Here is a 15,176-nt window from a genome sequence, read left to right as displayed (position 1 = left end):
TATATTCAGAGGAAACTGTAAAAATGCTCACACGGAAGTGCAGTTTAATGCACCATATAAACAAAATGAATAAATCAGGGAAAATATTTTGCCCTTTCATCTTGCAACTGTAGGAATCTTTGGCCCCAATCTTGCAAGTTGCTCTACATGGGTGGACCCCTGTGCCTACATAGAGCCTCACTGATTTTATGCTCCATGTATTTGCAGGGATCTGCTGTGCAAACCAGTTGCAGGACTGGGGCCTTAGACATTACTTTTAACTTTAGCCACTGCTGAAAAAAAAGCACACAAAGTGAGATCTTTAAGTTGATGGTGTCCCTTTAATATCTGACTCTCTCTCTCTCTCTAAGGACATCTTGCTTTTGTGCGTAGAATAATCTAAAGCCTTTTCAGTTTCTTCAATCCCAAAGAAAAGCCTATTAAAGCAAAAGGTAGGGCAGGTCTACACTACGAGGCTAAGTCAACCTAAGTTACACAACTCCAGCTACGTGAATAACATAGTTGGATTTGACGTACCTTAGGTTGAACTATTGTGGTGTCTACATTGCGCTGGGTCGACGGGAGAAACTCCCATTGATAGGCTGACCAGATAGCAAGTGTCAAAAATCGGGACAGGAGGTGGAGGGTAATAGGTGCCTATGTGAGAAAAAGACCCAAAAATCGGGACATCTGGTCACCCTACCCATTGATTTAACTATGCTTCTCGTTCCGGTGGAGTATCGGAGTCGACGGGAAAACAATCTGCAGTCGATTCAGCGGGTCTTCACTAGACCCACTAAAATTGACCCCCGATGGATCAATCGCTGCAGCGTCGATCCACAGTAAGCGGAGACAAGCCCAGAGAATAAAATAGAGGTAAGTACCTGGTAGCAGCAGCAAATGCAACAGCACGTGCAGCAGTTGCTTCTTCCAACTTCTTTCTTTTCTTTTCCTCCATCAACTGTTTTTCTACAAAGGCTCGTGCCTCTTGCTCTGCTTTCAGTTTTTTCTCCAACTGGCTGATGGTTTGCTTGTCTTTTTGTTTCATTTGTACAGCATTATGTAATCTGAGGAATAATAGGTATATGCTTTGTTAATAGCTTCTGATACTGAAGATTCACAAGGCAACAGCACAATGCTGAGAACTGTCTCCATAGTCTCTGCAGCAGTATACATTGGGCCCTATCTTAGGAGGTGCTGTGTGTCTATTGGCAATCCTGCGCATTCTAAACTCCTATTGGCAGGAGTGCTGGAATAATTTTAATAGTGGGTGTGCTGAAAGCAGAAACCATGTACTTGGTTGTTATTACTACTTCAATAAAAGGGGTGCTGCCACCATTCTTGTCAATGACAAAACTCCCATTGGCTTGAATAGATGCATGATTGGCCCCAATGATACCAGTACGAAAAGGTACTGTGTTTGATTTCATCACCACTGGAAAAAACAGGAGAATTCTTATTTGACAAATAAAGATAATATCTGTATGGAAAAGCTTTCAGACTTCTACGAGGCTACTACAAAAGAGGAAGTAAAATGAGTTGTATGACCTTTAAAGCAATCTCTTAAGACATTTCTGTACATATATTTTCAATGTCACTTCAAAAGTGTAAATGGTGAAGGCAAAATAAAGCTCTTTAATTCTTTGGAAAACTCATGTAACCTATGTTGCTTGCAAAGAGCTTCAAATACCTTTAAGGTGAGGGCAAGAAATGTTTATATGATGGCCAATTTTGAACAGTATAAAACCTTAACTTCTTGGTTGAGCGTATTTGTTTTTTTAAACTTACTTTATGCTGAAAGACTATTCTAACATGAGAGGGCACAGCAGGGAAGACAGGTTACCAATTTCACTGAGGAAAACATTTTGATAGAGAGTTTATAGGAGTTTTAGAAATGTGTCATCTTCAACTAGAATTGAAAATGATAAGGCTACATTTCGAAAGCCACATTTCCACTTTCTAATAAAATTGCCCTATGATTAAATAAATCAGATGCCTTGAAGATAAAATGGACAAATCCTGCTTGCCTTATTCTGATAAGGTTATGCTGACTCATATATGAACCCTGGGAGCACCAGTGAGAAAGTAAGGTAAATAGGATTTGCCCCGGTATCCAGGTTAGTATGCTGCCAGCCTTTAACAAAGCAGAACATGCTGCATTTGCTTGGTTCATAGTCTGTATACAGTTCTGTAGCAAAACATACTTGTTCTGAAGCAGCTCATTTTCTTGTCGGAGCTGTCCGATTTCAGATCGAATTCCCCGCTCCGTGCTAGTCAGAGAACTGATCTGACTCCGCAGCTCCTGTTCAGTTTGCCTGCTTGCCTGCAGGTCAGCCTTTAACTTTTTAATATCTTGTTCCAACCTAAGATAAGGAAAAGCATTAAAAAAAAAAAAGAGAGAGAATTTCAACTGTAACTCCCCAACCTTCCCAAGGCCCAATTTTTTATATTAAGTTTACAATTTAAAAAATAAAATAAAATAAAAAAAACACAGTAAACATCCCTCCTGATATTCCATTGTGTGTAACCCTTGTCCCGCCATACCCTCTCTTCCCTATCCTTTGTCATCCTTTGCTATTTTATGTGCAATTTAGGTTGCAAGCAAAAATCTGTCAATTTTATTTTCCTATAAACCACCACTGCACAACTATGATACCGAACAAAAACATAAGTATCCTTATTAAGTACAGCCCATATACAACATTACAGGGGTATTGTATGACATTTTTACATTGACAGATACAGAGTACCATCCTCAGGAATTACATCTTTAAAATGCACGGTAATAAAGATCCCTATTTTTTTCAACAAACAGATAAATCTCCTTTTCCCTTCTCAAACAGTATAAACATTCATAACTTTTTCAATTTTATATTTATCCTGACAAAAAGTAGCATGTGTATTCTAGTTTCCTCACACAAAGTACCGTGACGCTGTAACACAAATCCTACGGAATTAGTCTCTAAGGTGCCACTATTCCAAATATGGTAACTTTAGAGACATTATGTCATTCCTGTTAGTTTCCTAAAACCATATGCATTGAGAATGCATGTATTAAGTTTTACTGTGTTTACTATAGTTGCTTAGAAGGTGAAAACATCCAAAAATAAACGTGCTGCACTGATTACTTGATAAAACCGTATTACGAAGTCCCTTCCGTCACTCTCCCGTAATTTGTTAAACTACAAAATGCAAACAAGTTAGTTTTAACCAATGAAAAGAGTAAATTAGAAGTTAAAAGACATTTCAAGACTTCCATCCTATTTTCTCAGCTGATGTTTTGATGCCTATACTAAACTAGATATCTAAATACAGTATATTCAGAATTTTTAACAGAATATGTGAAATGAATGATGCAGACAAATTAACGGTTGGGTAAATTTGGTAAATCCTATTTGGAAAACACCTTAATGATTGAAGAATTATTTGAGCAGAAAAAAAAATCAGTAAAAATTCTGATCAGCTACCTTCCTCTTTTACTGCTTTGAAGTTATTAGAGGAACAGAATGGTATGCAATACACCAGCCTCTAAAAGCTGCAATTATGAACCCTGAAAGAATCTCACTCTTTACTTTGTATACGTTTGTAAGCAAATTTGTTCATTATACCAGAACAACATTACGAGTTCATCTTAACCACAACTCTATAAAAATCGAGAAATTCATAGCAAATACTGAAATCCCATCTTTAACACCTCTTGGGCTAGTAATAGGGTATACCAGCTCTCCCCAAGAACTGATGATCTAGCACTTTAATTATCTATTCAAAGCACTACCATTAAGGTTCACAATGCCCTCATAAGGTGAAGCATTAATACACACCATTTTACAGACAGCTTTGTTGTGAAAGGTTAACTGACTCCTCCAATGACACAAATGGAATCAATTTCACAACTGGGATTAGAACTTGGAGTTTTTAACTTCCTGTTTGGTGCTCAGACCATGTCTTAAATCTGGAATGCCTTCTTAACTGTGGAGTTCTTGGTTTTTGTATGCTTTTTTTGGGGGGGGGGAGGGGGGAGGGATGGGGGTACTTCATCCATCAACTGTTCCAAATACCCAAGGAGTGTGTCTTTAACCTTGATTCCCAGGTAGATAGGACTGGTCTGGTTACGTGTGAATGAACAAGAGGTCACAGTACAAGTAGTTTTACAGCAACAGAAGTATTGACATTGACATTAGGCCCAATTCCTAAAGCTGCCTGTATATGGAAAGCCACCTGGCTGCAATGGAAGTTCCACATTTGGAGAGTTGCAGGGCTGGGTCCAAATAAAGCTGAAAAGAAAGCAGTAGGCTGCAAGACCAGTACAGAACATATACAAAGTGGGCCAAAAAGAAGGAAGGGAAGATCTGTTTACATTCCTGAGGACTTCCCGCTCAGGAAATGGTGAGCGTGTCAGTTTTTCAAGCCCCATGACCATTAATATCTAAAGCTATTAACTGGAACCTATTATTGAAGGAGGCTGGAGTGTCCATCCACAGATGGAACCACATTCATGGACTCTCGTGGGAATGTATTTTTTTTAAACTGAGAGTATGAACCAGAGTTCCACCTTTAAATACCCGAGTCAAGCTCTCACTTAAAACTGGACACAAGGACATACCCATAAAGCTCTCATCACTACTTTGTGTTTCATGTGGAGGGTGTTTGTAGCATAAGCTTTTTGGAGCCAGGGACTTGGCAGTTAAGTTTACAAGGGGGCTCCAAAGGCTCAAACACAGTTCCTTTTATACTAAAGGAGCTTAAAGGGCTTGGGGTAATTCTTCTTGAGATCTGACAGAAGTCTGCCCTTCATTAAGTTATTCATTACCAGCCAACAAGCTGGTGAGATTAAGCTTCAGAGAAACAAAATTTTGATCCAACTCTGGGAGTCCCTATTGCCTAAGAAAGGTCTGTAAGGCCCACTGAGGTGAAACATAGTCCAATGAACTATGTTCCAGCAGAATATTAGTGTTTAAAAGCTGATGGTGCTGCTTGGATTCACTATACTTAAAACACTGAGTTTCTTACTCTGCAAAATTGTTTCCTCTCTCAGCAATCACAAAACGCAGCCTACTCGGAAACCTTACTATTAAGCCACTGAGAATCTGAAGGAGCCAAGAACTTTTGACCATGAAACCTTTCTATATGAACACTCAAACCATTAGTGATGTGTCAATGGATAGGATTAAATCTTTCACCAGAAGGGTGCCCAAATAATTAGATTAGATGACTGACCTCCCCCACTCTCATGGACTCATATTAAAATCTTTTTATATTGTCTTGAGTGTCCACCATCTGAGATTCAAACATTTTAACAACTAAGTCCTGTAAATTCCATGTAAGCCAATTAGATTATTAAACCCATTTTACAGTTGGAAAGTTGAAGCACAAAGGGTTCAGTGACTTGCCAGACATAGCACATTGAGCCTATGGTATTGTCAGGAATAGAATCTAAGAGTCCTTAACTCTCAGTTCCTGCTCTAACTGAGAGACTTAAAATGCTTCTGAAAAACTTCATCATTATGTGTTTTTAATGTAATGGATTGCCATGTAATGGAAACCTCCAAGCACAAATTAGGAATTCCAGAAAGTTATGGAGAGTATTCATGCATGAAACAGAATTATCAATATTAAAAACATTACTATGACCAAAGCGTCCAAAGGTCATGGCCACAGACTTGAAAGATGGTAGATAAAAATCAGTAGTGCAGGAACCTGGAATGGTTAGAACAAAACAGTATAAAGAGGAACGCAAGCTTCTTTAAAGTCAATGGCTGATAAAATCCCAGGGGAATGCATCAATTACAAAAGAATTGACTGAAAAACTATTTTAAAAAATAATCTGGGCAACATTTTAAAAAACAGATTACAACTATCCCCTTTCATTATACTGTATTTTATTGTAACCTCAGCTCTAGGTTTAAGCACTATTAATGCAATTTACAGAGAAAATAAAAACTTGCTATAGCAGTCACAAGAGCATCTAAAATGTACAATTAAAAATCTCATTATAATGGAAAGTTAATATCTTGTCACAATGTGAGAAAACCACCATACTAAGAAACCTGGATACCACATTTCCTGAAATATTAAACCCAACATCAGCACAAAAGAAAAACGGTTTCATTTCAAACCCTCCCCCTTTCCCCCCATTTCTTGTTTTCCCTAGCACCAACTGAGGGCCCATCCATCTTACAAAGTCTAATCAAACAAACATTTCTAGCTTAGACATTTTCTCACGTAGAGAGCCAGTATATAAAGTTCTTCCTTATATACAGGGGGAATAAATCATTTCCAAGGGGAATACAAGATTTTTAAAATTCTCCCTCTCCCCAAAACAAAACACATTATCAAGGTAAACCAGGGCAATAGCAGAGAGGTATTTTTGCTGTTAGAAGTTAGAGACAGGCTTGTGCTCTGTCTCTATGCCCCACAGTACTTTGTACTATTGTTGCAATGATGAATGACCCAATCAGACAGCATTATTTTTTCCACTACACTAGTTTCTGCTTAGGTCCCCTGCACGTTTTTTCCCTACTGTGTTTTCCCAGTAAACCAGGAAACCAACAAGGAAAAAAAAATGACTTATAGAGCACAATTCCTTTTGTTGCTGTACAAGCAGCAAATCATCTTGAAACATAATTACTTTTAAAATAAGGGCTTAACTGCAGATTGGTTACCACTCTGGGTTCCTTGTCTGAGGCCTGATCCTGCAAGATACAATTTCTTGATCCCAGATACTAAAACAGTTCATCAGCCCATCACCCCAAGATTGGATGTCTTTCCATACTTATTTCAAATAAAAGAGGATGATCTGAAAAATAACTCTGTTTCAGACAAAGACTCCTGGATATTTACACCCATTTAGTGCATAAAATCCCTTGTTGCTTAGTTTATTTACTCACTTTACACATAACCAAAATCTCTAAGCACCTGGGCATCTTACACTCATTAACACGATGTAAAAATAAAGTCCCCCCAAAAAACAAAAAAATAAATAAATAAAAAGACTCAGTTACAAACTCTGAAATGCTCTTCTACGTAGTGTTATGAGACTTTTTATTATGTTCCTTTTCTTGCCTAACCTGCTGTCATAAATATTCCCTGCAGTAATGCTATCACTTTAAAACAATCAATATGATTACACTAAGTTGAAGTTTCCCCACTACAAGTAATATGCTGTCATAAGTGGTTTCCTTGAGCATTTTCTATATACCAAACAGTTACAGACAGAATTGAGACAGAAACCTTAGTTCTGTTTAGAACAAAAGGTAGAGTCAGAATTGCTCTAAGTGGTCAGCAATTCAAAAGGTTGTGCTGTTTTTGAATAGTCCATGGTTTGGCAGAAGGAGGGTCAAGGAAGTTATATAAAAGGATCCTAGGAATACCTTTAATTAAAAAAAAAAACACCTCAGCTCGTGAGCCAGGCTAAAGTATTCTGCATAAAATGTAACCCAAAACTGAAATTTGTTACCAAACCATCTTAGGACTGTTCAATGGATTTTTTAATTAAATATTTGAATGTAATATTTATGAACAGATACAAACACATTTTTAACTGTGTTGTATGTTATCCAAAAGGTTGAAATTACTGTCAAGAATCTGTCAGGTTTCTTGATGTGGAACAGCCTACTAGGATTCGTCTTCCTTTCCCAAGTGGTACATGCTAACCCCCCCATCCTGCCCCCCAAAAAAGTACAAATATTGTACCTGGGAGAAATATCAGAAAGAAAATCTTAAACTTCATTATGGGTTATTCCCTGCCTAAATCTCTGAGACTGACAAATCCGGAGTAAGTGCAAATGATCAAGTATTCAAAATGTCAGGCAAGAATGACAACACTTCAGCACTAAACTGTGTATTTAATATAAGAAGATGTGGAAAGAAGTTCCCTCATGCCTTCCTATCTACCTACTCCCTCCCACCCCTACTCTTTTCTGCCTCTGTATGAACTCACACAGCTGTCTCCCATTCCCACATTTGTCTTCTCAAAATGTGGAAGAACTCTATTTCTGATCTAACACAGACCATCCCACTAGCACTGAACCCATCTTTTCCCCAAACCTACAAAACCTAAAGTCTTTTTGTAAATCTATTTGTTAAATTCAGGTTCCTAGTCTGCAACGGAATCTTCTTCAGGATTTGTCACAACTGAGAATCTGTACTATCAGTAAAAGCGCCACTCCAACACTAGTTGGGGTAAAGGAGGTCATATAAAAAAAAAAAAAAAAAAAAGCAAGAGGCAAAGATAGCCCTCTTCCTTTACCTATGGCAGGAGTTCTCAAACTGTGGGTCAGGACCCCAAAGTGGCCCAGGACCCCATTTTAATGCAGTCGCCAAGGCTGGTGTTGGCCTTGGGCCCCAGCAAGTCTGAAGCCCAAGCTCCCGGGGCTGAAGCCAAAACCTGAGTCCCACCACCCAGGGCTAAGGTTCATGCCCCCGCCCAAGGCAGAAGCCCTTGGGCTTCAGCTTTGGCCCCCACCCGGGGTGCTGGGGCTTAGTCTTCAATCCCTCCTACTGGGGTTGTGTTATAAATTTTGTTGTCGGAAGGGGGCCACGGTGCAATGAAGTTTGAGAACTGCGGACCTATGGCATTGTTAGACGTTTTTGACCTCTTTTATTTACATGTTAGGACAGTCCACTCCCAAATATAAAGAGACTACAGGACCCAAGTGGGTCAAATCCCATTTTGGGGGAAGAAACTGTGCATATTGCAGTAGCTTGTAAAAATGGAAAGGCAGGAAGGCAATGTTAGGTGGATACATACAGTTTTAGGCCAATCACAGGATCCAAACCATCCCTCTGGCTACAACATTTGAACATATGGGAGTTGAAAGGAAAGGGTGACACAGCAGTAAACAACTTGCGTGTCAGCCAGCACCTGGCTCCACAAATGCTGCTACCTAACACTTAGACCCCTTCTTTATGTTGACCCCAACTCTACTCCCAGCTATAAACTCTTCACTTTATTCCTGATCGAATTACCTCCTTCCATTCCCCGATTTCCAATGTATGTTCCCAGAGCTCCTGAGCCGGTTTATTTTTCTTGCCTGCCTTAGTCCTATTATACCTCAGTAGGCTTTGAGGATGTCCCCTACTGTAACGGACGGGATAAAAGCCTTCTGGGGTATGTTAAAGCTACTTCAGACAGGCAGCAGTGTGGAAAAAATAAGCTCAGAAGCTCTGGGGACATTAGTGTGCTATAGAAAATGGGGAAAAAATCTAGAGCTAAAATACAGGAAAATATATTTACCTTAACACCTTCAAGTTTTGCTCTAAGGGTAACCCCAAGTCTTGTGAGAGCAGGGAGGAAGAAAGGGCATGAGCCATGCCCTGCTCCACAAATATTCCCCTATGTACAAATGTAGCCCAATTACCTGAAGAATTCAAAGATACCCACAAGGATAATTAATGCAAGAGTAAGCTGCTTCTCTGGGTTCAGTACTTCATAAGCCAGGAGACAGCACTTCAGTGGATGTCAACACTTTTGTCAAGCTGCGCTTTTAGAGGCTCTCTTTTTGCATGCAAATAGCCAGCAGCAAGTTGTGATCATTACAAAGAGGCATCTTGTTGTGGCAAACCCCAGCTTTTCTGGTCCTTTTTGCACTACAGAAGAACGAAAGCTTTAGCTATGATCATGATTTGTACTTGTAACACAGTCCAAATCCATAAAATGGAGGGAAAACTTGCCTGTCCCCTAGAATGGATAGCGAGAAGATACAGGATGCTAAACTAGCTTGCTCTGGTAGCCATTAGGAAATTATCTGAGTCTATGATGTGTAAAGAGGTACCAGATTCTGTCTCTCCATTGGCCTGATTAATAGAACGATGTAAAATGAACAGTTTGGATGAAAGTTGCTACAGAAATACAAAGATTTCAAGTTCTTTTACAAACATAAAACAGGTCTCACAACATCCACAAGAGATTGGGAATATCTCCATTTTACTGATGGAGGCAGAGAGAAGTTGGTGTCGCAGACCTGACAAATGCCACTGCCAGGATTAAACCCCCAGAATCCCTCTGCTGTAGCTAGCTGAACCACAACCATTCCCTTTCATTAGCCAAAGAAATGTTAATTGCAACACCTAATGACACATTTTTAAGAAAAGGGAACTATAACTCCTTATCCAGAAAAGTACAAGTACTAAAATAGTTAACAGTGAAGACTATCTCTGTAGTTTCATACAATAAGTTTCACATACATAAATTAAAATTGAAAACCTTCTTTATCAGAATAAAATACAACCCCCATTTTTGAAAGATGGCGATTAGGTTCTACATTTCAGTATCGTATTTGAGCTTTGGTTTGCTTATGTACCAAAGTGAACTATTTGAAATCAAGTGGTTTCTTTGGGAACAAAAACTGAAGCGTTAACAAACTAGTTAGTTATTTTTTGTCAGTTTTCAGAGAAGTTCAGGCAAACTGTCTTCACATAAACAAGGAAAGTTTCACTTCTCTTAATGTGACACTTTCAGTTCCATGTCAACATTTGACCTACTTAAACATTTTAACTAGATAAAATCTTCCGAATTTATTAATTGCTTTCCCTGCTTCTTTTTATTAACTTAATACACCACAGAACAAAAAAAATGTCCTGCCTTCAGAGAGGGCTAACAATATGCATAAAAAAATTAAGCTACTAAAAAAAATTACTTGATACTGCCCTTTTAAATATTGTAGCATACCATGCAATATCAACTTAGAGAAAATATTATAGAGCATGTAGTTTTACTCTGAAAAGTAAATTAAAAATGGCATTTTAGGGATTCATATTTATTGTATCTGAAGAACCAGCAATAATCTTGTTTCAACAGCCACCATAAGGGGAACTTTAACTACATCTAATACGGCTCAGTTAGTTTAGGGCCATATTTGTGAACAAAAAAAGAACACAACTTGGCTTGGAGATCCTAGAGTGAGTTTGAATGTTATGAAAAGCATCTTTTTATTTGAAAACAGAACAGATTTGATCAGCAATCACTGAGACAAACATGGAACCTCACACTGCATTTTTTTATAGTTGCTTTTTAGACTAGAGTCACAATTTAACCACACAAGTTAGAAGTTCAGTAATTAATTAAGTTCAGTAATTAGTGGAGAAAACAATGAATAAATGCTTTACAATATAGGAACAAGGGCAGTGACAAGTGAAAATAAACAGCTTGAGTTTAATTTAAATTAAACTCTATCCCTCCACATGGAAAATTTTTTCAAAACACAAATTTTTGTATGTATCTAAAGACACATTAGTCAGAGACCCAATGTAAACTAGGAGTTACACTGATAGTCTAAATAGAAGCAATAACTGATGCATTGTTCCAGTTATTTACATTGGTAATAATAATATCAAGCAGCAGCAAACAGAAAATTAGTATTTTAAAATCTCAATGTAATCACAATGACAACTTGATGCAAACTAACATCTGTGGCCCAGTATATAAGAATCTCAACATATATTTAGACACATTAAAATATTTTGTATCTTAAATCTGGTCCCTCATGGACACATACAGAATAAAAATATTTTCATACACAGGCTGGCAGGCCAAACTATAATGTGGAGAATTGGTACCGCTCTTCTCTTTTCTTGGTCCCTATGATCAGTTCATTGGTAAATAGTGGAATTGTGACTAGAGCCAGGCAACATTTTTTTCAGCAAATAATAAATCCCCCCCCCCCCCAAAAAGGCATTTTTGTGGCACTGAAATTATTTCAAATTTGGGTTGAATTTTTGCCAACCTCTCTCTCCCAGCAAACAACAATTTCAGAAGCGTCAAAGTGAAATGTTTCAAAAGAGTTCAAATCAACATCTGAAATGTTTCATTTGACCCTAGCAAATTTTTTTCAGTGTTTTTGTTTCAGAAAAAAAAAAAAAGATAAAGAAAATTATTCACTCAGCTCTAATTGTGACATTAGGGACATTGACCAGCTCTCTTCTTTTCCTCAGCGAGCAGAAGAGTTATCTGATCTTTGTCTGGACTATATAGGCACAACTTCTACTGATGGCATTGCCATCTGCATCCCATTAACACAGGGCTGAATTTGGTTCCCAAGTAAGTTTAAGCAAGCCAGAAGCTAGCTAATTCATGCAGTTATTCTGCAGATACTGTAAGTGAGAATTGATCTGAATATTTCAAGTAGAGAAATGAGAAGAAGCCATATGAATCAGCAGAAGGTATGCCAATTAGTGGATATAATCATTATCAGAAGTGAAAAGGGTACTTTCATAGAAGTAATTGTATCCACATACTGTGAATCTTCAGAGATAAACTAGAGTCAAAATTCCAATTACCTAAAGGTTCCTGCAGGGAAAGTGTGAGCCTGACTTGCCAATTAAATTACCCAACAAGGACTTGCTGAAGTTAGACCAATGAGCATGCAACACTACAGAAAAGAAAAAGGAGATGCTAACAGTGAGATGTGGTGGGGGGAGGAAGAGAGAGGCAAGGGAGAAGGCATAAAGGTGCTACAGACTTATTCTAACAGGTCCCTATCCCTGTTCCATCCAATTACATGCTGTTTTCTTTTCTTCAGATGGATCTGCAGTGGCACACAGAGCTCACACAAAGAACTTTGATTTTCTATTTGCTAACAAGGCAGCAACAATAAGATATTTAGATGGATTTCCACAGAAGCTACACAGAGGGTCTTCTGGTACTAATCTTTTACCACAGAGCATTCAGTGTTTGAAGAGGAGTCACTTACTACTCTTTTGCCTACTACATGATACCAAATTTGCTGCTCTCTGCTCCTTTTGGCTTAATTACAACTGACAGTTATTCTAGGCATCAGTGCTTACACATAATATGTAAAGGGCTTGCAGCAGGTGTTATCCTTACATTAGGTTTTGGTCTTTTTTGTTTGTTTACTTTAAGGGGAAGAAGGTCTTTGTTGTTCAATAGCAGGATATCACTTTTTACAGATCAACAGCAAACATGGCCCTCTTGCTGTTTTTTCCCCTAGAAGTGTTCTGATAAACAGTGCAACAGAAGTAATTGATATGTCTGCAAATATAGCAACAACATGACTCAGCTATGGTTGATATCAAATAGGCAGTGTGTGTAGCAATGGGACCCAACTGTAGCAGTTCACATTTTTTAACATTTACTTTTTCCATTATATTTTACAGCAGCGATTCCTGAACTGCGCTCCATGGATTACCAGTGGTTTGCAAGGCACTTGTGGTCTTTCCTTGTTCCAGCTGTTAAATAGCATTAAAAATTAAAAATACATTAAAATGCTCTCCTAATATTACTTTTCCATGTTGACACCTGCCAGAGAGATGTTATCTGACTGCAAATCGGAGGTAAGAAACAAATGAACAGACTATCCATGAGACAATTACTGTATTAAAATATACTGCATGCTATGAAAGTTGGAGAACCCCTGTAGTATGGTTAGACTTAGTTATTTCCCCAGACTGTTAGTCGGGGGGTGGAAAAAAGAAACATCAGTGAAAACATACACACAGGCAAAATACAACTTCAGTTCTGTTATTAGCTTGTATCACTGTGTAGTAAAATAGAATCTTTGATCAAAGACAGCATTATACCATTTACCATGCACATTCTTGAAAGGTACACAGAGGTACTCTAGTAGAAAATACCGCCACCAGGCTGCACAATGTTCACTGCTGAAGAGCTGTTTTTCCCCTTTGGGGCAGGAATTTGAGAGGTTCACGTTCATTTTCTATGAGAAGTTTGCAACTTCCCATTTCTACCCCAACTAATAGCACTGTAAGTACCCAACAGCTTTCCATCTTTATTTAACTCTCAGATTAGCAACCATAAGGACATGTGACTTTTCAAATCATTACAGTCCATAAGATAGTGAAATTAAATTTCTGTGTACTATATCCAGACCAACAAGGTAAAACAGACTTGCAGGTGGAGTGTGAATATATTCCTTTGATAACGTAGCAGCTCATGACTTGCATTCAGTCCTGTGAACTGAAGATTTTTTATTTTTTTTTTAAAGCAAGCCTTTCCAACATTAGACTTTCAAGTACCATGCCACCCTTTCTGCACTGGAGAAGTAAAAGACATATAGGGCAGAACTTGATTAAAAGCGTTCAATAAATTTGTAATGTGACTTTGTACTTCTATAGTGCCTTTAATCAAAGGATTGGTAAAACACTTTATTATGCCTCACAACAACCCTGTGAGGTAGGTGAGTATACCCATTTTACAGATGGATAAACTGAGGCATGGCACAGTAAAGTGATTTGCTTACGCTCACATAGGAAATCAATAGCAGAGTTAGCAACAGAAACAAGATACCCACCTCCCAGTCCATTTGTCTAATCACTAGGCCATGGGGCCTTTCAAACAAAGCCATAAATTGATTGGTTAATGGTTTCCTAAAACAGGGATTTCTAATCTACTGAAAAAGAAGCATGATGAAAGAAAGAGGTTGTTAGGCAATGAACATATCAAACTTACCTTACCAGTGCATCTGGTTTGCTTAGCTGGTTATTAGGAATACAGTTTTCCATTAAGTCCTTGTGTGTGCTTGGGCTCTTGCTAGTGCATTTCTGTTTTTTCTCAGTTTTAGTAGATGAGGAAGGGATGCTCCCATTAGTTGCACTGTGACTGCGAGGTGAGGAGTTCACAACTCCACTGGCATTTTTGTAATTTTTGGATGAGGCAGTGCATGAGTCCTCTTTTAAGAGATTTTCTGTACTTCCAACAAGATCATTATTTAATCTTTTACTATTGATATGGTTTTCCATATATTCAATTTCTTGTATTTTAGAGTCTACTGGTTGTAAAATATTGTTATTTATTCCAAGGTTGTGTTTCTTGGCATCCTTGTCCTTTTCTTTCCCCTTTTCTCTATATTCTAGCTCTGGCAATGTTGTGGATAATTTTTTATTGGCTGGAATGCCTCCATTGTGTTGCAAAAGTACTGAGGAATCCATATCAGATAATCCTTTGGCTGCTGCAATAGCAAGAAACCGAGATTATTAAATCAATCTGTTCTGTGGCTTTAATAAACTGTGTATCTATTTTTTAAATAAATAAATCATTAAGTAAATGGCAATCCTTTTTAGTGACAACCACCATCAAGGTTATATTTAGGAAAAAACATATCAAATACACGTAGATATTTAAAAAACTAATTTTAACAAACTCGGTAATTTTTCGGTACAGACATAATTCTATAAGAACAAGTTCAGTTGTAGATACTTACTCTAAAGGGTAAAGAATAAAT

General features: G+C 38.0%; 1 protein-coding gene across 1 annotated transcript in view; it reads right to left on the bottom strand.

Annotated features, from left to right (window-relative positions):
• The window catches only part of MACO1 (macoilin 1), a 51,676-nt gene that overhangs the window by 8,169 nt on the left and 28,331 nt on the right, over positions 1-15,176 (bottom strand). The window contains exons 6-8 of the mRNA XM_073317250.1: positions 14,405-14,903; positions 2,184-2,342; positions 864-1,046 (exon numbers count right to left, since the gene is read on the bottom strand). Coding sequence (XP_073173351.1) covers positions 864-1,046; positions 2,184-2,342; positions 14,405-14,903 — 841 coding nt within the window. The remainder of the gene's footprint in view (positions 1-863; positions 1,047-2,183; positions 2,343-14,404; positions 14,904-15,176) is intronic.

The sequence above is a fragment of the Lepidochelys kempii genome, chromosome 19 (genome assembly GCF_965140265.1).
Source record: "Lepidochelys kempii isolate rLepKem1 chromosome 19, rLepKem1.hap2, whole genome shotgun sequence".
NCBI lineage: Eukaryota > Metazoa > Chordata > Testudines > Cheloniidae > Lepidochelys > Lepidochelys kempii.
The sequence above is the reverse complement of the archived record's forward strand: the minus strand, read 5'-3'. Positions and strand labels throughout refer to the sequence as shown.